This window comes from Euwallacea fornicatus, chromosome 23 (assembly GCF_040115645.1).
Source record: "Euwallacea fornicatus isolate EFF26 chromosome 23, ASM4011564v1, whole genome shotgun sequence".
NCBI classification, from domain to species: domain Eukaryota; kingdom Metazoa; phylum Arthropoda; class Insecta; order Coleoptera; family Curculionidae; genus Euwallacea; species Euwallacea fornicatus.
In genome coordinates, this window is record NC_089563.1 from 363,487 (window position 1) to 384,357 (window position 20,871).

General features: G+C 30.7%; 5 protein-coding genes across 8 annotated transcripts in view; 3 read left to right on the forward strand and 2 right to left on the reverse strand.

The window, feature by feature from the left end:
- Positions 1 to 56: 56 nt before the first annotated feature.
- On the reverse strand, positions 57 to 2,522 carry U2A (small nuclear ribonucleoprotein polypeptide A'-like U2A). Its single transcript, XM_066295790.1, has 5 exons — positions 2,310 to 2,522; positions 1,622 to 1,769; positions 781 to 1,133; positions 548 to 670; positions 57 to 382 (listed from the first exon to the last, which is right to left on the reverse strand). The coding sequence occupies exons 1-5, from the start codon at positions 2,389 to 2,391 to the stop codon at positions 348 to 350; spliced, it is 741 nt and encodes a 246-aa protein (XP_066151887.1). The 5' UTR covers positions 2,392 to 2,522; the 3' UTR covers positions 57 to 347.
- A 287-nt stretch (positions 2,523 to 2,809) lies between these two features.
- On the forward strand, positions 2,810 to 10,190 carry LOC136346554 (pleckstrin homology domain-containing family A member 8). 3 transcript variants are annotated; one of them, XM_066295793.1, is made up of 5 exons: positions 2,810 to 3,069; positions 4,151 to 4,206; positions 4,554 to 4,672; positions 8,885 to 9,118; positions 9,456 to 9,587. In XM_066295793.1, exons 1-5 carry the CDS (start codon positions 2,928 to 2,930, stop codon positions 9,457 to 9,459), a joined length of 555 nt encoding a protein of 184 aa, XP_066151890.1. In that variant the 5' UTR covers positions 2,810 to 2,927; the 3' UTR covers positions 9,460 to 9,587. The 3 variants fall into 3 exon arrangements, with proteins under 3 accessions (XP_066151890.1, XP_066151891.1, XP_066151889.1); XM_066295794.1 differs by having other exon boundaries at positions 2,811 to 3,069; positions 8,885 to 9,035; positions 9,376 to 9,504; XM_066295792.1 differs by having other exon boundaries at positions 2,813 to 3,069; positions 8,885 to 9,035; positions 9,456 to 10,190.
- On the reverse strand, positions 9,837 to 19,517 carry fu (STKc_STK36 domain-containing protein fused). 2 transcript variants are annotated; one of them, XM_066295762.1, is made up of 11 exons: positions 19,390 to 19,517; positions 12,719 to 12,832; positions 12,398 to 12,543; positions 12,235 to 12,347; positions 11,968 to 12,179; positions 11,724 to 11,911; positions 11,355 to 11,665; positions 11,037 to 11,299; positions 10,666 to 10,975; positions 10,300 to 10,604; positions 9,837 to 10,213 (listed from the first exon to the last, which is right to left on the reverse strand). In XM_066295762.1, exons 2-11 carry the CDS (start codon positions 12,746 to 12,748, stop codon positions 10,145 to 10,147), a joined length of 1,947 nt encoding a protein of 648 aa, XP_066151859.1. In that variant the 5' UTR covers positions 12,749 to 12,832; positions 19,390 to 19,517; the 3' UTR covers positions 9,837 to 10,144. The 2 variants fall into 2 exon arrangements, with proteins under 2 accessions (XP_066151859.1, XP_066151858.1); XM_066295761.1 differs by lacking the exon at positions 19,390 to 19,517 and adding an exon at positions 13,241 to 13,630.
- Hyls1 (Hyls1 centriolar and ciliogenesis associated) lies at positions 13,788 to 16,065 on the forward strand. The gene is made up of 4 exons (XM_066295789.1): positions 13,788 to 14,026; positions 14,744 to 15,229; positions 15,504 to 15,664; positions 15,753 to 16,065. Exons 1-4 carry the CDS (start codon positions 13,930 to 13,932, stop codon positions 15,801 to 15,803), a joined length of 795 nt encoding a protein of 264 aa, XP_066151886.1. The 5' UTR covers positions 13,788 to 13,929; the 3' UTR covers positions 15,804 to 16,065.
- The window catches only part of phtm (phantom), a 70,679-nt gene continuing 66,230 nt past the window's right edge, over positions 16,423 to 20,871 (forward strand). The window contains exon 1 of the mRNA XM_066295777.1: positions 16,423 to 16,614. The gene's annotated coding sequence lies outside the window, so the exon portion shown is untranslated. The remainder of the gene's footprint in view (positions 16,615 to 20,871) is intronic.

Genomic DNA, 20,871 nt, shown 5'->3' on the forward strand with positions numbered 1-20,871 from the left:
TGGTACTGTTATTTGTAACACCATTAAATAAATAAAAAGGCAATAAAACAAACACGTTGCATGTTTTCAATTTTATTACAAAAGACTGCTTTGTGTAGTTATTTAATCGCTTCTCAACCTTAATCTAACTAACATCTAGGTGGTAAGTAATATGCGACAAAAAACGACTGCAAATTCAAGTTATAGGAAAACATTTCAACTTGACTATTGTTCTTATCAGTTCAATAACATTATGATGTTTTTTTGAATAATTGATGACTGGATGAAATCTCTGACTGATTTTAGTTTAATGGGGAAAATAAAATTACCTATGCAGTGTAATATGAAGAAAAGAAGTTGCCGAATTTCTAGTCTACTTCCATCGACGAACCATTTGCTAAACCTATAAAGAAACAGTTTGTACTTGTTGTGCATAAAAGAAAATGTTAATAATGTTAATTTATAAAATGTTAATAATTACTTAATTTATATATTGACCACTTCTCTCTTAGTAACCCCATAATCAGAATAATAAGAACTTGTATTTTTAAATTACATAAAAAGTTACCATTCTGTTCATTTCCTGGAATTTGTCCAGACTGCAGAATCTTTTGTAACCTCTCGACTTCCTCCAAGGAATTCGCATTGTTAATTGCATCACGGATGGTTTTAATTTCTTCATCAGATAAACCTGAAATTAAAAATAATATTCCCAATTCTCTGTAGAAAAGAGCTAGTAAAAAATATATTCAAGATATCTAGACTATTGAATTTTAGAAAACGAGTACAAACAAAACTTGCCTCTACTCTTAGCCAAATTATGCATATTTCCTCCAGGAATAAAAGTTTTTGACCTCTTGATAATATCTTTCTGAATCTCCTTGCCCCTCTTGCTCTTGAACAAGGTCTTGGCCTCGTCTCGCTCCTTTTGCTTGATTTTTCTAAAATCAAGTAATTTCAATTGAGGCAGCTTGAACACCAGGTAGAGTCTATAGTGTTGTTTGGCTGTTATAGGGTTATGCAACAAACTGAGGGTTGTGAGCTTCTCTAAAGATGCCAAAGATTCCACGTCCCCAAGGTCCTCTATCTGGTTTCCAGTTAGAATCAGTGATTCTAAATTGGGAATGTATTCTTCAAGGTGATCTGCAATTCGACTAAAACACAAAGTTATTAACATTATTTCAAACTTATTTAGAGTCAGAGAGATTAATTTTATTCTGCAGAAAAATTGGCATCTAATATAGTACAACTTCAATAATCTGGACCTGAATTAATCTGAATTGTTCAGTTATCTTGACTTGCTTTTCTGTACTTTATGCATTTTGTAATCTAAAATTTCACTGTTTTGGTAATCTGGATCTTATTTTTGTTTGGATTAAACTTTTTAAAGGTTGGCTAGTTACCCTAGAAATTTTACGTCCCCAAATATAATAGTCTACTTTTATGTTATCATAATACTCTTTTATTTTTTATATAAAATCTTCAACTATGCAAAAATACATACATATATATCAGACATAAAGTAAGTTTATTTTCTCTTGTACTGATTCTTTTTATAACCTGCACTGCTTACGATTTTATTGATCTGGACCATTAGAATTGTACTGTATTTTTAAAAGGTAATTAGCAACACTGTACTTACATTACTCTGTTATTATTCAACAAAAGACACTTTATTCTTTTCAAGTAGGGAAAACCATCAAGTTTTCGAATATCATTATCTGAAAAATCGATTGTATCAAATTGGTCCCCAGTTGCCCCCAGGTTTTCAATTTCTGGTATTCTATATCCTGTAAAACAGTTTTCAATGAAGCAATTGAATACATTACTTTACAGGAAGAAACAACTTAATATCTGCAAACTGACTTAATGTTTATTGGGAGCAAAATTGAATATTTTTAATGGGAAAATCCTATTTTTAGCTAAAATAAAAGAAAACTTATATTGGTGTCTGAGGCTCAATTTTTGTGACAAAGTTAGGTAGAGAAAAACTATCATTATGTATACTACAAACAAAATTTTTTAGTTGTGTGTGTAGATCTTTTCCTGTTTGTTTAAAAATATTGTTTTTGGTTTTTCCATGTTTATTTTATTAAAAAAAATACACAGGTTCAATTATGTAAGTTTCATATGTTATGCTTCTGATGCTCTATGCCATTTTGTAAATCCAGCTTTACACTGTTCGGATTAATTTAATGCTCAAAATGAACTTATGTTAATAATGTGTTGCTAACGATTTAACAGTAAGTGCCGCAATATAATTTACTTTATGGTGTCATTTTTTAGGAGTTTCACATGATAAAACACAAAAAATATCCGAAAATACATACCTCGAAGATCAAGTTCCCGATCTTTTACTGGGTTCATGTACTGCATTGAATTTTGAATTAATTCTGCTGTTAGCTTCACCATTTTGGTGGAATTTTTCACAAAGTATTATCTTGTAAAAGTTAAGAAAACGATAAAAACTAATAAAATTAATTAAAAATATTGGAAAATTCTCAACCAAAACCGCGAGTGAAAGGCAATTGAGGTTATATCACTGACTGTCAGTCGTTTGACACAAGCAACTCGTTAATTCTATATAGACAAGACTTGACTTTGTGCAACAGTGCATTGGGAATGTTAAATAAAAAGGTGTTTCATGAAAATTCATGCCTGCAAAGGTCTTTAAAAGATATTAAATATCGGTTTTTAATCAGAAATTCAGAACAAAAATGACAATAATTTTAGTTTAAATCCAAATTAAATTAAAATTTGCGAATCGCTCTACCGTGCGACATTGCAATCTAATATTTGGATCTTCGTAAACAGCAGAAGTAAAAACAAATGACTTAATGTTTGGCGTTACGATGGGACACGTTATATGATTCAAGTCGTCCCTTTGAAATTTACTTCTAACGTTTGGTTAAAAAATACATATAAAATTAAAATATGAAATAAATATAATGGCTGTGAAGAACGATACTTCTCCCACCGAGAAACTGAAAACGGCATTTACTGTGCTTTCCATACATTTTCCGGATGCAGAGGAAAAGTTAAAAACTGTAGAGTTTTTGAAAGCTTCCAGTGGAATTGTAATTCTACTTGGTAAGAAACACATTTAAAAGAGAAAGAACATATTCAATAATTATGCAGCTTAGAATTATCTTATTCGTAACGGGTTAAAACTAAATCACAATCATTTGTAATAATATGGAGTTTGTCAGGCTCGGGAATAAAGAGACCAATTTTTTAAAATCTAGGTCATTTTTTTTTAAACATAAAAATAAACAAACTGTAACGTTTGCAGATTATATTTTTATCAACAGAAACTAAAATATACTTTCATAAACAATAACAAGTCATATAAATTTAAAGAGGCACAGATATCAATGAATAAAGAGATCCTTGGAAAAAGTTTTGAAGTATAAATGTTTTTGCTGTTTTTTGTAACGAGTTAAGTAATGAAAAATTAGCTTAGTAGAATAGTCTAAAATATTGTTTAGATCAATAAACAATAAAAGTCAGGCGAAACATAAATTTAGGTCTTCATTTCAATGGTGTTATACTGGGTGTTCCAAAAAGGTTTTTGTAAACTTAAACAGGCTATAGGGGATATTGTGAGGAATAATTTTTGCATAGAAACCCCTAGTCAAAAATGAGCCGATCTGATGCCAACATCATTTCTATTTGGAAATATAATGTTAACTTGTTGACATCTAAAGACTTCAATATTTAATTCATTTTTATTAAAGATTACTCAAACGAAAATAAATAATTAAGCTTCAAAATGATGATCCTCCAACATTTTTATATAAATTTTTTCTTGGAATTATTAAATTGTATATTGGTTGTAAGACAGGTGAATCTTGCTCCATAAAGAGGCTGTCATCAACTATTTTTATCACTCAAATAATCTTGGATTTTGTAAAATATTATACCATTCACCCTGATCTGCCTTTTAAACTCTTATAAGATCATAATTCAGAAATTAAGATTCTGAAATGCCTCTCTAATGGATGGAAAAAATAAAAAACAGTTTAATAAGGTAGTCAGTGGGGTATGCTTATAAACTAAAAAATAGATTGGAGGTACTTGCCAAAGTAAAACTTACAGAATCTCACAGATTTCATGTTATTAGTTAAGAGTTGAGCATTACCCACTTTATATGTAAATGTCATTGTTCCAGAACAATTCGGCAAAGTATTTTCTCCAGTTGTTAATGACATAAATGGAAATATTAAGGTAAGATATTATATTATTCTTTTAACATTTAATTGATTGGACTATCAAAATTGTGGTTGAAGGGGTTTGCATTTATATTTGAATTAGTTTTTCTTAGAGAAATTTTGATAAAATTACTGTGAATAGTTCTTTTATTGGCCCCTAGAACTTTCTCTATTAAAGTTTTCTTTCTCAAATTATTCTGCAGTAGAGCTGGTTAGTTTATAATTAAGAGTGGCTTAAAGTGCCTAATTCTAAGTAATTAGACAAATAGTTTAAAATTTTTAAGCTTAAGCAGATTTAGTTTTTAATTTTTAATTTAGTTTTTCTCAATACCAACAAATATGAAACTTAGATATTTCTTGCAGAAATTATGGAAAAAACATGACAAGGATAATCAGTTATACCAGAATTTAGAGGACATGATATTAAGTGAACAAGTAGAGGACAAGACATATGCAACCAATGCCTTATTATGGCTTAGGAGGTAGGTCATGTGGTTTTAGGTCTTTAATTTCTCCCTTATCTACATAACTCCAATCACATGTTTAAACCTTTTTTTACATGTTCATATAAAGAGTGTCAATTTGACAACTTCCCACACCTATTATTTGGAAACAGAATAGATTTTTAAATAAATCGCTGGAATACAACGATTTTATTAAGGAACAATTTTCATGTAGAATCCACTATGCTTCTTTCAACCTTTACAAAACTACTTTCTCAAATATCTTAAAGGACTTTTTGTTGAAAATATATTTATTTAATGGTGCAAATAATTTACAAATAACGCAACAACAGAAAACTCCAGAATAGTACAACTTATATCATTCAAATATGACAACTACTACCAACAAACACTCGCATCACCTGGTCCACCGGGCTCCCGTAACTGCAGCACCATCCACGTGTGCCCACAATATTCACGAACGGTGCTCAAACATTACGAAAAGCGTTTTTTCCAATACTTCATTTATTACATTCAACTGTTGAGTTATCAAGTTAGACATTTTCGATAATTCTAAAATCATTTTTCTGGAGGTAATTATGACGATTTCAAAATTAAAAAAAGAAATGTCGAGTACATTACCCACAAAACGTGTTATTAATAATAAAAATAACGTATCCCAGATAATTAGGTCGGCAAGATGTTATCCCAGCAAAATCGCGACACGACGCTTAAAGTTATTGTTCGTAAGAGAATAAAATCGATTAGATCACATATAGTTATGGCCAAAAAAAATAAGAGCGTCACTTAAAAAATCTATTATAAGTAATAAAGTTTACAATATTTATTCTAAAAATATACAACTTGTTTCAGAATGTTGTTAATATTTACTATCTTATTTACAATACTAGACTACAATATATAACAAGACACAAGAAATTCAAAAATTTTATCGAAAATTCGAGTAGTCAAAAAAATAAGAGCGTTTAGGGATATTAGGATATTTGATATAAATCATGTCAGATATACAAGTATATTTGACACTTAATGGTTTCGTGTGTGAATTATGTTTGTTATAACTTAACCATATATTATAGACACCAGTTCCGAGGCCGGAAACGTAAAACTACAAGTAGGGAAGATGCTCGTTTAATACGTGAAGTGTCAAAAGATCCTTTTCTGACGTCTACAGCTGCCAAACAAAATTTCAACCTACCAGTTAGTGCTAGAACTATTCGAAGACGAATGCAGCAATTTGGTTATAACGGAAGAATTACGAGAAAAGTGCCCTATTTGAATAAAATACATCTTAAACGTCGCATTGAATTTGCAAAAAATAATTTAAATCGTATGCATTAGAAAAACATTCTTTTTTCGAACGAAACCAAAGTTAATTTGTTTGAAAATGATGGAAGAGTAACTGAGACGTCGGATAAATGAACAACTAAACCCAAAAAATACAATTTGTATTATTAAATATGGTGGAGACAATATTAAAGTTTGGGGCTCGTTCTCGTATGAAGGAATTGGTCCGATTTATTTAATAAAAAAAAAACATGACAAAAGAAATTTACTTGGATATTTTGCAAAATGTTATGTTGTCTTATGCCGAAGAAAATCTGCCATTGAAATGGATCTACCAACATGACAACGACCCTAAACATACCGCCAAAGTTGTTAAAGCGTGGTTGAATTCCCAAAATATTGACATTTTACCTTGGCCATCTCAGTCCCCGGACATGAACCCGATTGAAAATATATGAAAAATTCTTAAAAGTCGTGTAGGTTAAGAAAAAACAACGATCGTGAAACTTTTATGGAAAAATGTCCAAGAAATCTAGTATTCTATTTCAATAGAAGTCTGCCGCAAGTTGATAGACTCCATGCCTAAACGATGCGCTACAGTATTATCCCAGAAAGGATATGCTACCAAATATTTAATATAATATTATAATTACGGCATTTTTGATTAGTTTGTTGTTGTTTTATATGTTGTTTGTTTTTAGTTTTGAAAGCTATTTCTAAACGCTCTTATTTTTTTGACCACTCGAATTTTCGATAAAATTCTTGAATTTCTTGTGTCTTGTAATATGTATATTGTAGTTTAGTATTGCAAATAAGATAGTAGATGTTAAGAACAATATTTTGAAACAAGTTGTATATTTTTAGAATAAATACTGTAAATGTTATTACTTATAATAGATTTTTTAAATGATACTCTTATTTTTTTGGCCATAACGTATGTATGTCATTCAACCTTCCGTGTTTTTAAGTTTTAACATAATTAGACAAAATATTCAAGTTGGTAGTCGCTTTATCTTTATTATATATATGTATGTATAGCAACTATGAGTACGTCGTGTGAAACTGTTTTAATATTGTTGTCATAAAACTTCCGACTTCTTCTATCAAGTTCTCTTTGCAGTAGGAAATATATTTTTTGTTCCGACGGTGTATGTATGCATAATGAAAGTGCTCCCTGGAATTTGCAACTTTTCTCCCATTTTACTAAATCTGGAAATATTCTACGTATCGTTTCTATGCCTAATCAGCTGGACCTTTACAAAATGCTAGTTGGACCGATATCACTTCACAGATGATTCACTTCAATGTTAAGTGGCGATGAGCAAGATATTCGTAATACGCGCTGCACTAATAATTGGAATAATCCAGTTTTCTTTTATTCTGAATATTTCATGTAGTATGTTTATCTATTAGTGGGTGGTATTTAATTGGCATTGTGTGACTGAAAGTGGACGTTGCTGATGTGATTCTAGTTTACGTTTTCAAGTCTTGGGAGTGAGTTCTGGTTGTTTTTTCTTGTGGTTCACAGTTAAGTTTTATTAAGCCAATGAGAACGATGTAATTAGAATTTTAGTTGAAAGCCGAAATTATTTGCAATTTTGGCTCTTCTGGAAGGCACTTAAAACCATCTTTGGACGTAGTTGAAGAATGATATCGCAACTTGAGCTGTTCCGAAGATTTTTATTTTTACGCGTTTCAGGTTTCAACTATGTACGCCTCTGCTTCGAGTCGAAATTAATTCGAAACTCGAACCATTTTAAAGATTTTTTTTCTGGAATTAATATTAAATGTTTTCCAGAAATTATCTAATATTGTTTTTTGCGCTTCAGGCCTCAAAAATGTATGAACTTCAAAACGTATCTGTAACATTAAAAACTTATGCTGTTCTTCTTGTGCATCTTCCTTACTCGCTTTAAATAAATATAATTTCAGTTCTTTGCTAAATTGGGTATACCACTTTTAAAATTATTAATAATTACACGCGAATTGTAATATATTTTAACTAATTTGAATACGTAATAACATCGACTGCTAGCACAGGTAAGTAAATATTTTCTATGCGAGATAATACGAAAATTTGTCGAAACGGCATTCCACTGCAAACAAATATATTCAATAAAAAATTCATAATGTATATAAATATTTATTTTTAAGAACCTATTTATTAGGTTGATAAACATTTGCTTAAGTGATTAATGCGTCTTTCTTTTAATAGTAAAATGATTTATTGCAACAATTTCTTAATCATAAGAAATGTTTGAATAAAAATATCTTAGTTCCTACGCTCTCAAAAATATCTACTTGATAACGCAGCAGTCGAATGTAATAAATGAAGTACCAAAATGTAGAGAATGAATAGTCATCTAAAATTATGTATTACTTAACTCACTTTACCATTTAAAATGTTTGAGAAGCTGGCTCTACGGGATAGAGTTCGAAGAGACACAGTACATGGTACATAAAAATTGTTCGCCCTTGTTTACCAAATCGACATGTTCCGGCGATTTAAAAAAAATAATTCCGTTCCCAGATAATAGGGACAGACAATTTTTAAATTAATACCCTGTAAAGTCTATTTACTAATTATAATTCTTATTTTCATTCAATATATTTAGAATAGAATGGTGACAAGATGAAAAAGACTTGTTAACCAATTAAGTAGGCAAATCCCTTATTCCATTAATAAAAATATTAGGTATGCCATTTTAATCTCGCATTAATGGTTGATAATAATTATGAATACATTAGATCGGAACATAGAAAGTAAGAGCTATATTTTTTTCTTTTTATCTACCCCCTTAAATTGAAAAATTTTGTTGCAATATATAATCGTCAATAAAATACAAGGATTAATGTTTGGAAACTAAAGCAATATTTTAATGTTACGAGTCTGGTTATTTTGGTACTCAGTTTCAAATAGGACTTAAGTTATCATTTCAATTTCAGAGCTTTGCACTTTCTAAGCATTTTCTTTCAATGTATTATCATGGACAGTGAATGTGGGAGAATGTCGCAAGATTTAACCCCATTCTTCAAAAAAGCTTATTCAGAGACTCTGGAACCGCATCATGGATGGTTAGGAACACAGTTATTCAATGTATGTACCAAAATGTTATATTGCTTTGTGTCAAGAGTATCCAATTCTCTTGCAAGGGGAAAATCAGTGCATTTCCTAACATGGTACGCAAAAATACCACTTTATTTTAAAAAAAGCATGTTTGAACGCCTACTTTCCTGCTGAAAATCTCCGTGAAATTCCATTTTTTCTTTTAAAATTTTGAACATAAAAAAATTTACGCACACTTGAAAAATACACGTTTTTGAAAAACTCATTGTAGATCTCTTAATTGGTAAAATAAATATCAAAGTACCATTTATGTTATTAAACATTTTTCAAAAATTGACCTTATAAAATCTAAGCGAATGTTTGTTTATAGTTGCGAAAGTACATCTTCTTGTCGCAACAATCCACACGTGACTTCTATGTATACTAAAATACAACTAACACATCTTGAAGGTAATGTCAAGATTTGCTCCGAGTAGGGGACACTTGTTCTACACCCTCGCCCTTGACAGTCATGATAAGGAGGACCAGGTTCTTCAAGACATGAGGCAGTACCATCAACGTCTGAGCGCTTGCGTCATCAGGCTTTCAGAATTTTACGCCGAACATCAATTAGAAAACTTATAAAATGTTTTTCAGTTTTTCCAAAAGTGCTGTTATGTTTAGAAAATTGCTTTGATCAATTGAATATTTGTTATATATTTTTGTTTTTATGTATATATTGTTATGTATGTAATATTATTATATTAATAGTATTTTGTTTTTTTCAATTGGGACAATGCAAGGTATGAACTAACACTAAATAGTTTTATAGAAGTTTGTGCTTGTTGTAAATTGTTCTTTGCATGAATGTTAATTTTATTACCTCATGTAATATAAAAAAAATTATAAATTTATAAATTAACTCTAAAAATCAGTAATATTATCACAGAAAAGTGCAATTCGGTTATTAGTTAAACAAAAACTTGCCGTACATTTCATAATTTTCCTTACCAATACAATTTGTTAAATGACCAATTAATTATTTAATACTAATTATTTCAAACTATTAACTCTATATTCTAAAAATTTATATTGTTGTAAATAGGAAAATTTATTGCAGTATACATATTTCTCTAGAAATGATGTTGCCTCGAAATTCTTTAGAATGAAGTGGAAAACTTTAAATAAAATTCCTTATGTTTCAAATCATTAACTGTCATTTCAGCTGCCTGAAAAAAGAAAAAATAAGAATAATTCCTTTGTTAAAAATGCAAATTAAATTCTCGTTGCAACACCACTAACTGAATTAACTTACATTTCTTACACATTCTATCGAGTCAAACATTAAGGCTTCAAGAGTATCTCTTATTTCGACAGTCCATATTTTTTCCAACGTTTCTTGCTGAAAATATTTGCCCATAAGAAGTACAAAATGGCAACTTCTCTCCCTCATCACAGAATTCGAGTTTCTCAAAAATTCTCCTAAATGAAGTTGATTTTCTTCAGTTTTTGGCTCATTCAAGACAATTTTCTCTACAATTTCGGTGTTTTCGGGCAATCTTCGAATAGTTTGAGTAAGAATTGATATAACATCCATTGATATTCTTAGTTTTCGTTTTGCTACAACAAATAATTGGTATTTCAGTTCAACTATATTCATTTTTCTTTTATTATAACCTACCTAATCTCAGTAGCATATTAATCATGGAGGATACATTTAATATAACGACAGCATCACAAAATTGCATTAAAAACTCGTCGCTCAAATGAACCAAATGACACACTAACATGAAGATATGTTCCAACGCCTGTAAATCCTCATTTTCTAGCTTATCTAATGGCTTATATGTATCTGCAGATTTAGATTTTAAAGGGTGTGGTTCATCGTCGGATGAGCTAGATGATGTGAGCGATACATTTAACTTGGGATTACGCAGTAATAGCTTTGAAGCATACATTAAATTGGGCACCAATTTCACCTCTAAATACACCTATAAAAATTTAATATGGGTATAATGTTATTTTTTCTTCTGTTTATTCTATTATTAATACCTTTTTCACTTGTTCAAGAGTTTCTTCCGAAGTTTCTTTTACAATAAAAGCTATCGATAACAGTTTTGCAACGCAACTTGAAACTTTACTATTTGAATTCGAATTTCTCAATGGGGACACTATAATATTTGTTAAGTTGGGTTGCATTAGTGAAGAGAATTCGCCATTTATTACTTCTTGAATAGATCGCTGTAAAAACACAATCCATTCTTCAGGTTCCATGGGGTGATTTTCTTCAATGAAGTTTAGTTTCTCTTTAAAGCCTAGATAATATATTTCACGATTGAACTAACACCTGATTATGGCAACTTCACTTACACTTGTTTAAACCCTCCACTAAATCCTGGGTACTACAACCGCTCTTCACGGTATCGTCCTTCCATGTAGAATTTGAAATTCGATCTTCGGTCTCTTGTGAATTATCCTGGGAACATCTGTTTTCCTTTGATGTTTTCTGCTCGTGTGACTTTAATGGTTCTTTTCTTCTTGCTCCAGTGGAATTAGCATTTTCACAACTATTTTTATTGCTATCATTATCAGACTTTTTTAATTTGCCTTCTTTGAGTTGGCTACAGCTGTGTGCTTTTTGATTATCTGCTACTAGAGGAGTCGTTTTTGGTATTGCACCTCTAAACAAAACTTACCAAAATGCGCATATATTCCCAATTTACGAGATTGCAAGCTTACGTTAAATTTTTTTGACAAATACTGTGTTTTCTTTGTTGCTCCTTTGCCTCTTGCACACTAGCAGTCATTGAAGATGTCAACGGCATAGTCGTTCCCGATTTTGTCATAAGAATATGTCCCTTTACAAAGGGATGGTTTAATATCTGATTCCATGTCATTCGTTTGGAAGGATTTTTTTGTAATAAGCCCTTAAAAATTTATACAAATTCACTATAAAATACTTAAATTTTTTTTATTAATCAACCTTTAAAAACGATGTGCAATCTGGAGAAAGAAACGTGGGCCACTTAATAGGTTCAGTCTTTATTTTCCTAATCAAATGCAAAATGGAATTTGTGCAAAATGGAGGAATCCCCATTAGAAGCTCATAAATTATACAACCCAATGACCACAAATCAGCATTATAGTCATAAGGTAGTTCATCTATAAGTTCAGGAGCCATATATAAAGGAGTTCCTAAAATAATAATTTAGTAGTAATAGCACATCTAAAATGAAAGATAAAAATATACCTTTAATAGATGTGAGAACATGCGTCCCAGTACTCATGTTTCGAGCAAATCCAAAATCGCATAACTTTGCTCTATTTTTTAAGTCAACCAAGATGTTCTGAGGTTTTAAATCTCTGAAATTAAAACTAATTACTGTTTTTCCAATGCTTTGAAACAAACTAACCTATGTAATACCCTATTAGAGTGGAGATAATAGAGAGCTGACAGCAAATCCCATACTATTTTTTGGACTTTATCTTCAGTCAAATATCCCTCTTTGCTTAAAATTCCTGTAAGCTCTTTGGGCGCAAATTCAGTGATGACTACGATCTAAAATTCCAAACTGAGCATTTGAAGCCTTTAAGATAACAGCAAAAGGTCATTTGTTGCAAGCAAATTCATATCTTATTAATTTTTTCATAAATGTGTTAGTCACTTAAAATAAGGCAATGACTACAGAATCATTTATATTTACACCTGCTTAGAAACAGTTCAAGCAATTTACCTCATTTTCAGTCTCAAAGGAATCTAGCATTTGAATGATATTGGGGTGGTGTAGATCACGTTGAATTTCACATTCTTTTCTAAATCCCTTCAATTCCTTTGCAGATCGGCCCCTCTAAAATAAGAAACATCTTAATCATTGACTATTTTATTGAGACAATACAAGGTTTGTTCATGATGCACATAAAAAGTATTTCCACATGATCAAAACGTGAAAAAAGGTTTTTCTATCATTTCTACACTGTATAATAAGTTTCAGTTTGGTTGTACTCAACATTTGAGTTGAACAAAAATTATTAGTAAACTTTTCACACCTATTTACATATGCTGGTATATTATGCAGTAAGTATTTCAAACATTTTTGGGTAATCTGAACTATTTCATAACTTGAATCACCCAATGCAATTATTAGTTCCAATTATCGAGTTTGTACCATGAATTTCAGTTTACACTCATAATGAGTTTTAACTTTCAATGCGTTTTTATTGCCCTTAGTGATAGAATGAATGAGTTTCTACCTTACCTTACTGATTACTTTCAGTGCTACGAAACTTTGGGTTGATAACTGTTTGGCTTTATATACTCGTCCAAAAGATCCTTCGCCTAAAGTACCTATAACATCGTACTTATCCATAACAAATCTATATATTTTCCTAAATTGTTTAATAGTTTGGTAAAAAACACATTAACTGTTAAAAAAAATTATTTTGTTTATAAACACACAATAAACATAAACAACAGTAATATCATATCACTGATTAAAATATTGTACTTTATACTTCAACGGTTGTCGGCGTCCCTGTCGAGTTACATATAAAATGTACTTCACTTTTTTAGTACAATATGAAAAATGTGTGAGTTTTCCTAGTTTTGCTAACTTTTCTTTATGTAACTGCATTGAGAAATAAAAATTTCAATCTATAAAACTGCGTCTAAATATGGATTTCGAATTGATCGTGCATAAATCCAATAAATAAACAAACAACAAAATAATTCCTTAGTGTCGTTAGCACGTAGTTCATTTCATTTCCAACAGTACAATAAAAGCCCTTGCTGGAAACTAATGTACTAAATAATGTCACTTTATCAGCTGTTAACTGCCTTTTTGGTAATTTTTGGTTAATTGAGGCATTTCGTTATTTTAACATTTGAATTTCGTTGAATTCCACTATTAATACAGAATAAGTGCTTTCTTAATTATTACAAGTAGAAATGTCTGAAAAAATAGATGCTAGAGAAGTCTTATCATATTTGAATGAATTGGGATACACAAACATTTCGTCTGGACAATTAAAAGAGTTCATTAAAGGTAAGTAACTTTTAAAATGCAATATAAAACCAGTAAATATATTATGGGCTATAATTGAATATTTTATTCATGGTTTGCATTAAAATGTTTATATTATATCCTCTTAAACCCCTGAACATTATTGAAAAAAGTAAATCAGCTCTTACGGTAAAAGAAAATTTTTAGGTTTATTTGACTACTCGGTGTCCACATAAATGAAAATTCATGCTGTTTAAAGAGTCATAGGTTGTTGTCCTACATAATATAGAACTATTTTCAAATCTAAAATTAGTTTCAATAGTCAAAACCTTGAGTCAGAGACGGAATGACAATCATGATGTTTTTGTTAAATGGCAGCTCGTCTTAAATAAAATTTATCTATTGTTTTAGATTATGTTTTTCATAGGGGTAGTTTACATTGGTAGTTTACCATGGTAACATTAAAGTGACACTGTACTATTTTATATGCTATAAAACCACAATTTCAACACTAGATTTGTTATGCAGACTAGTATATGGTATATAATGTAAATACAAGATAGTGTTCATTTCATATAGGTTTTCTCTACTAATAATTTTTTCTTAATATTCAAATATCAAATTCACCATTTTTCAATGTTAAGATATTTTTTTAAATTAGTTATTATGGCATTGTTGCATTACTTTATGATATTTAAGAACTTGTTTTTCTATTTATGTAATCATCCTTAGGTCTGCATAAACATTCATTTATTTCAGACTTAAAGAAGGTAATTAAATATGACTCTCGTTATGGAGAAATGTCATACAATCAATCCAAGAACTTGGAGCCAAGTTACTGTAGCACATACTCAGCTGGCTTTAATAATAATAAATTAAATATTACTAGTGAAAGTGACAAGCAATTAGATAAAGAAAACATACAACCAAGGAACCACAATGCAAAAGCCAATAAACCATCAGGAACACAAAGAGAACAACATATTGCAGTTCATATATTTGAGAATAGAAGTCAGGAGCAGGCCCATCATGAGCACTGTATTCATGCAGAGAATTCAAAAACTAATGATAAAAATTTGACAGAACATAAAAAGAAAGATACTCAGATTGTAGAAATTGATAGTAGTCTTAGACCTGCTACCACAGAATCTACAGTTAAAAGTATTTCTGGTTCTAATAGGGAACCTTCTCAATTACAAGCAAATAATTCTCAAGCCAATAAACATATAAAATCCAGAGCAACATGTAAGTAAATATATTTTAGACTTTAAAGTAGAGATTCAATTTGAAAACCCTATGTACTTGATTCATAATATGTCTATGATATTTACATTGTGCTAACCAAGTGGTTACATCTAAATAAAATTATAGCATAAGATTTCTGTGTAAACAGCTAAGAATCCATATTACCAATACAATAAGTTCACTGTAATACAAGATAAAACATAAGTTATTGAAGTGAGGTTTAGTCATATTGTCCAGTCTCTATTTTATTCATGTCAAAGGTTCTCTTTTCCAGTTATTCGGCCGTTAATATCAAAGCCTTCTGTCAATAAATGTGACCCAGTTGCTCTTTATCATTATTATCAATCACAGTGGAAGAGGACGAAAATTCCTGGGCAGGACAGTAGAGATGACCTGAGGTGGGCGATTCGGACTAGGATGTTGAGCGGACCAAAGGTGAGATACTAGTTTATTACACTTTTTTTATATTACTTCCTTCTTATTGTTTTAAATTTAAATGCTAAAGTTAGAGTGTTGGTTTCAGGTTGAAGTGAAGTCAAAGTGTAATATTCCTAGCTGCGGTTGGTCTAGATGACAAAGGATTTTACTATAATATCTAAGATTAAGTTTATTTTTTTGACTAGATTAACCATAAATAATTCGAGATTGTTGACAAATTTTCTATTTAGAAAACAAAATTATATTATATTTGACAAAACATAATTTGTTAGACAATTTAATACTGAATGGTTAAGTAATTGAATTTAGTAAATTACATTCTTCTCTTATACTGCTTAGTTGTGATGGTTTTTGCAAAGTCATTGTATATTCATGAAACAAACATATGTGTAGTTAGAGGCACCTAACTGATGACCACCAGACCCCAAATGAACTTATTAATGACTCCAAATTTTGTCATAAATTGCAATTTTTAGCACGACATGAAATTACCGTCAAGTACGGTTTTCAACATTTCATTAAAATTTTATCACGGCTTTTTGGTTACTAACTTTAACTTTTTTTAACTATCAGAGTAGCCACTTCTTTTGTAAAGAACTTTTTTGTTCAAAGTTATATTCCTAATTATTGATTAAATTTAGGAAAATTATTTTCCCAACAACTTGTATTTCAACATAAACAAATCAGAACTTACTTTATTTTCTTTATTATAAAACAAAGGTCAATGATTAGATTAAAAAGCAAAGGAGCTATGGTAAGCAAATTTCAAATTTAAATGGCGCTTCAAGGATCCGTCAAAAGCGAATTCTCATCAGTTAAAGGCAAATGGTACTGTCGTCGGTCGGAACTCTGTGATTGGTTGTGCAATTTGCGTAAATTCAACCCGTTTCATCTGCTTAAAATATCGTTATCCCAGTCAAAGTTTTAGAAACATCATTTGGATTAAGGTAAGATTACTATTTCATCACTAGAAGTATTATTCGAAAGGAGAATCTACGTCTTATATTCGTTGCTTCGACATTATAACTGCCTATTGTTGATTCGGCATTCAAAAAGCCGACGACCAGCTTGGGTGTGTTGGTTACCTAAGTTACCTTCTTCGAATGGGTATCATAGACGGTACCCACGTGCTTACACTTTCCAGTGTTGTCGTATCGGGTCGAAATTATCAAGTTCTTAGTATCGCAAAAATGTAAATGGGCAATAGCACTCAATTTCCTTTATATACATATTCAGTAAAAGTATTATTACAATAATTCTAAGCAAAAGAGAGTTTTTGTTACCAAGACAGAAAGTTAATGGCATACTTAGGTGTTAATAACCCCAAAAATGTTGTATGGCGGACCATCAATTTTTTAACCTTTTGAAGTGAAATGCCATCAATTTCTTTGCATCGAAGGAGACGCATTGAAGTATCTCATTTAAATCCAGTCATCTTAACGTTGAAAAAGTAAATTAATTTCGCCTAACCAATTTGCTCGGACCTCGATGGCTGATTCACTTTGTTACAAACTTGATGAATGTATCAGTTTCAATTAGGTGGTTCGTTGTCCTAGAAAAAGAGGAAAAACTTAGTTTAAAAGAGGTGGTTGGGTGGGTGGAGAGGTAATATAGACCTTATATTAATGGTTAGAAAATTATTTTTTTGTGCTTTTTGAATATATTTGTAACACGATTGAAGGCGTTTAAAAAAAAAGAATTCTGAAGATGAGGAAAAATACAAGAAAAAATGATCATTGGAGGAGGCTAAGACTGATGATGGATTGAGAGGAAGCAATAAATAACTTTTATATGGTCAGCAAATGAATGAGTGTCTTAGTAAAACTGAAGTATTTTATTAATCTATATATTATTATAATTGTATTCATACTCGTGAAATTAAAAAAAAAGCTAAATGAAAACTATAAAATTCAGTGTAAACTAATAAATCGTTAAAGTTTCTGAATGTTATGGTGAATGTGATCTCTGATATCGACTAAATAACGTAGTAGTATCTTTATACATTGTATTAAGTGTACATGTCATAAGAGGAACAGAATTTTTACGTTGAATATGATTATACATAGTAACAATTTTTTATTGAAATTTCGAAACATGTTATAGATATTGTCATTTTTAAGATTTAATTTAATTTTTAACAAAATTATATTTCCATGCGAGATAGTCTTTGATTTAAAGCGAAAGGTTTCAAGAGACGGGTGGACATGAAGTTGATTATAATTTTGAGTGCCTGCATTAATTTTATTTGAAAGAAGATGACGATGTCAGAAAGTGCTTTTCCAATAACTATCTAAGTATAGGGTCAAAATCAAGTTATTTCAACGAAAGCATATGATCACTTAAGGAGATTACGTAAAATGGATTAAATGTTTCTTTTCTCTTAACGCGAACATAGAATTCCGACATGTTGCCTTAGTATTATGAAAGATATTGCCAAATTTTAAAAGATTACTTTCGAGTCGCGGAGGAAAGTTGAAGATAAATTACAAGGAACCGTTAATAGTTTTTTTTGTAGAAAATCTGAATGTCTAGCAAAAATTTTGCAAAATGTTTCAAAATAAAGTTAGCTAGTGAAAGGGGAAAAAAATTAAAGTCATTTGTACGGGGGATAACAAAAATACAAACTTTTATTTACGAACCATGAGCCGTTCTTAATATTAAAAAAAGATCCCGCTTACGTGTAAACACGTCAATTTATGTAGTAACTATTAGTTCCAAAATTAGTCAAAATTGTAAAAGAATTTAGCAATTATCTCGAAAAAACAATATTAACTTGACAAATTTAGCGCCTTTAGTAGGAAAACGAAGCCAAATTATATATGGATAGGTTAGGCTGGACGTCCTATTTTTGGTGAAAGAATTTTTCATCAAGCATTATACTGCCGTATCAGGAACACCCTGTATAACTTGTATGTTATGTTACTTAGTTTCATAAATGAAATTAGTTCAAAATCAGAAGTTTTTCCTTGGTATAAGTGACACCACTGGATTTGTACGACCTTGCAGTGCATTGAACTCTAACGATATTCTTTGCAACTATCAATAATAATTATTAATCATTAATATTACAAGGTGTGTATGTGTGTGTCCCTGTATTGCATACCGTACCAAATTGATTATGCTGGATTGAAAATATTAATACACTTTTGGGCGTAGCCAGCCCGTCCACCCTAACTTCTTATTCAAATCAATTCTAAAGGTTTAGCCATTGTTGGACCCCCCTGAAGATGAAACGACATGCACCATAAACCATATTCTTCACTATTTATACAGTTTCAACACATTTTCGCCACTATAACGAATAGCGCTAAACGGGAAATACATATGCATCGACCAAAATTGTGGATATGTGTGTCTACGATCATCTACCTTTAAAAGTGAAAGTGCTCCGGTACTTGGTGCGTTTTGCAGCCATAACTTTTGAGGACCTTCTCCCCCGAGCACAATGACCTTTCAGCGATTTTATTGCATCAAAGAGTTGTCATAACGATGACGATATCTACTGACTGCGTAATGAAGAAATTGAATGTGATTTGAGAGATTATTTATGCAACGTCCGAAAATTGCTCTCGATTCGGTAATGAAAAATGACTCTACTCATCCTTTTTTAGAAAGGATAAAAGTTGGTTACATGCTTCTGAATCTGCGTAAAACTGGGTAGTAATACCTTTTACACACCATCAAAAATTTGTCAGAGGGAAAAAAAGTAATTAGGTACTTACTTGGCCGTCATGATCAGGTAAGTACGTATTTCATCACGGATCTGCGTTTCAGGCGATAAAAAAGCCAATCTCTTGATCAAGCATTTATTCAGCCGAGAGATCTTCCAAGAGACACTTGGGTCATTGTCCGGAACCGAAAATAACTGGCGAAGACCTGAGCTGCTGACATAGCGCCATCATCGGCAGTAGGTCAGTGGCTCACAGCGCCAGCCCATTCGTTAATAAACATAATTGAAGATTTACATACAAAGGACTTATTATCGGACTGAATTGGACACTTGAATGTTTTATGATACATGGAGGGGTGGATCTGGGATGGATGTAGGCAGTTTCTTCATAAGTCTATTTTGAGGTTCTGACACAGGATGATTGGCTCTTTATAAGTAGCAGGACTTTGGTAGAATATCAATGCAATCTAATAAAGGAAGACAATTAGTTCTTGAGATACAGAGATTCAAGGCTTATTTGTTTATTTTTATGTCTCCCTGGTCGTCTTTTCTTTATAGAAACGTCTTCTTTAAAAAAATGAGAGTTCACCGTTCAATTTAGAAAGTTTTTTTCAATTTCTTGCTTTAATAACTTTTAGTCATTTATCAAAATGTAAAGTCTCAGAAATGATGGTGAAATCCTAATGTTGTGTGGCTCACATGTTCTAAATTAATTTAAAAACTGTATTAGGTGCAGTAAAATTCCAAAAGCTAAAAAGGTTCTTAATCGTTAAGGAACATCACCTTTTTGAAAAGAAATGCTCAACGATTTTTTACAAAATGGTTACTGTGGAGTATAGCCATAACAACCCATTGTTTAAATTTTGTAAGTTATAACGTTTTAGGGAATTCTGCTTTTTGGATGGGAAAATACAAAAATATTTTGGTCTGTATGCGAAATATTAACCTCCTATCAGTTTGCGGTTAGAAGTGGTAAGTGAAAACAATTTTGAGTAATTGTCGATATAATTGATTTTATAAAATGTTTCATGACGCATATAACTCCTTTCCTAGGAGTTTAATTTTTTTTCTTGTATAAGATGTTAGGATTGCTAATTTGTGGAATCCAATTGGGAATATTACAAGATAGAGAAATTCAGAAAAGTATTCTCTAATTACTCTGATACACCTACATCTTGATTTTCTTAAAAGACAAGAGCTCACATTTTTATTATATCATATTATAATTTTTTTTTTATGTAGGCCATCATTAACATATATGGATGTTCGCATGGTAGATTTCCTTCTATTTGTTAAGTACCTATAAATAACAAAAAATAATTTTTATTAAAAATATATACAGGATGTTAATTTGAAAACTTCCCAATCTCATTATCTTAAAATGAACAATTTTTTTAATCACCAAAACAGGTCAATTTTGTTAGCGAGGACAAATTTTTATTTAGAACTCACTGTGCCTCTTTTAATCCTCTACTCCGCAGAGTTATCCTCTCAAATATCTTAAATGATAAAGTGAATTAAATGATACAATATT

Bases quoted from the DNA above. Each gene is read 5' to 3' on its own strand.
- U2A (XM_066295790.1), bottom strand. From the start codon at position 2,391: ATGGTGAAGCTAACAGCAGAATTAATTCAAAATTCAATGCAGTACATG. The intron at 1,134-1,621 runs GTAAGTACAGTG...TTTGTGTTTTAG, and splicing joins TTGAATAATAACAGAGTAAT to TCGAATTGCAGATCACCTTG. The intron at 383-547 runs GTAACTTTTTAT...GTTTCTTTATAG, and splicing joins TCCAGGAAATGAACAGAATG to GTTTAGCAAATGGTTCGTCG.
- LOC136346554 (XM_066295792.1), top strand. From the start codon at position 2,928: ATGGCTGTGAAGAACGATACTTCTCCCACCGAGAAACTGAAAACGGCA. The intron at 3,070-4,150 runs GTAAGAAACACA...TCATTGTTCCAG, and splicing joins TGGAATTGTAATTCTACTTG to AACAATTCGGCAAAGTATTT. The intron at 4,673-8,884 runs GTAGGTCATGTG...TTTCAATTTCAG, and splicing joins GCCTTATTATGGCTTAGGAG to AGCTTTGCACTTTCTAAGCA.
- fu (XM_066295761.1), bottom strand. From the start codon at position 13,351: ATGGATAAGTACGATGTTATAGGTACTTTAGGCGAAGGATCTTTTGGA. The intron at 12,833-13,240 runs GTAAGGTAGAAA...TTCTTATTTTAG, and splicing joins CACTGAAAGTAATCAGTAAG to AGGGGCCGATCTGCAAAGGA. The intron at 11,912-11,967 runs GTTGATTAATAA...TAAATTTTTAAG, and splicing joins ATTGCACATCGTTTTTAAAG to GGCTTATTACAAAAAAATCC.
- Hyls1 (XM_066295789.1), top strand. From the start codon at position 13,930: ATGTCTGAAAAAATAGATGCTAGAGAAGTCTTATCATATTTGAATGAA. The intron at 14,027-14,743 runs GTAAGTAACTTT...CATTTATTTCAG, and splicing joins ATTAAAAGAGTTCATTAAAG to ACTTAAAGAAGGTAATTAAA. The intron at 15,665-15,752 runs GTGAGATACTAG...TGTTGGTTTCAG, and splicing joins GGATGTTGAGCGGACCAAAG to GTTGAAGTGAAGTCAAAGTG.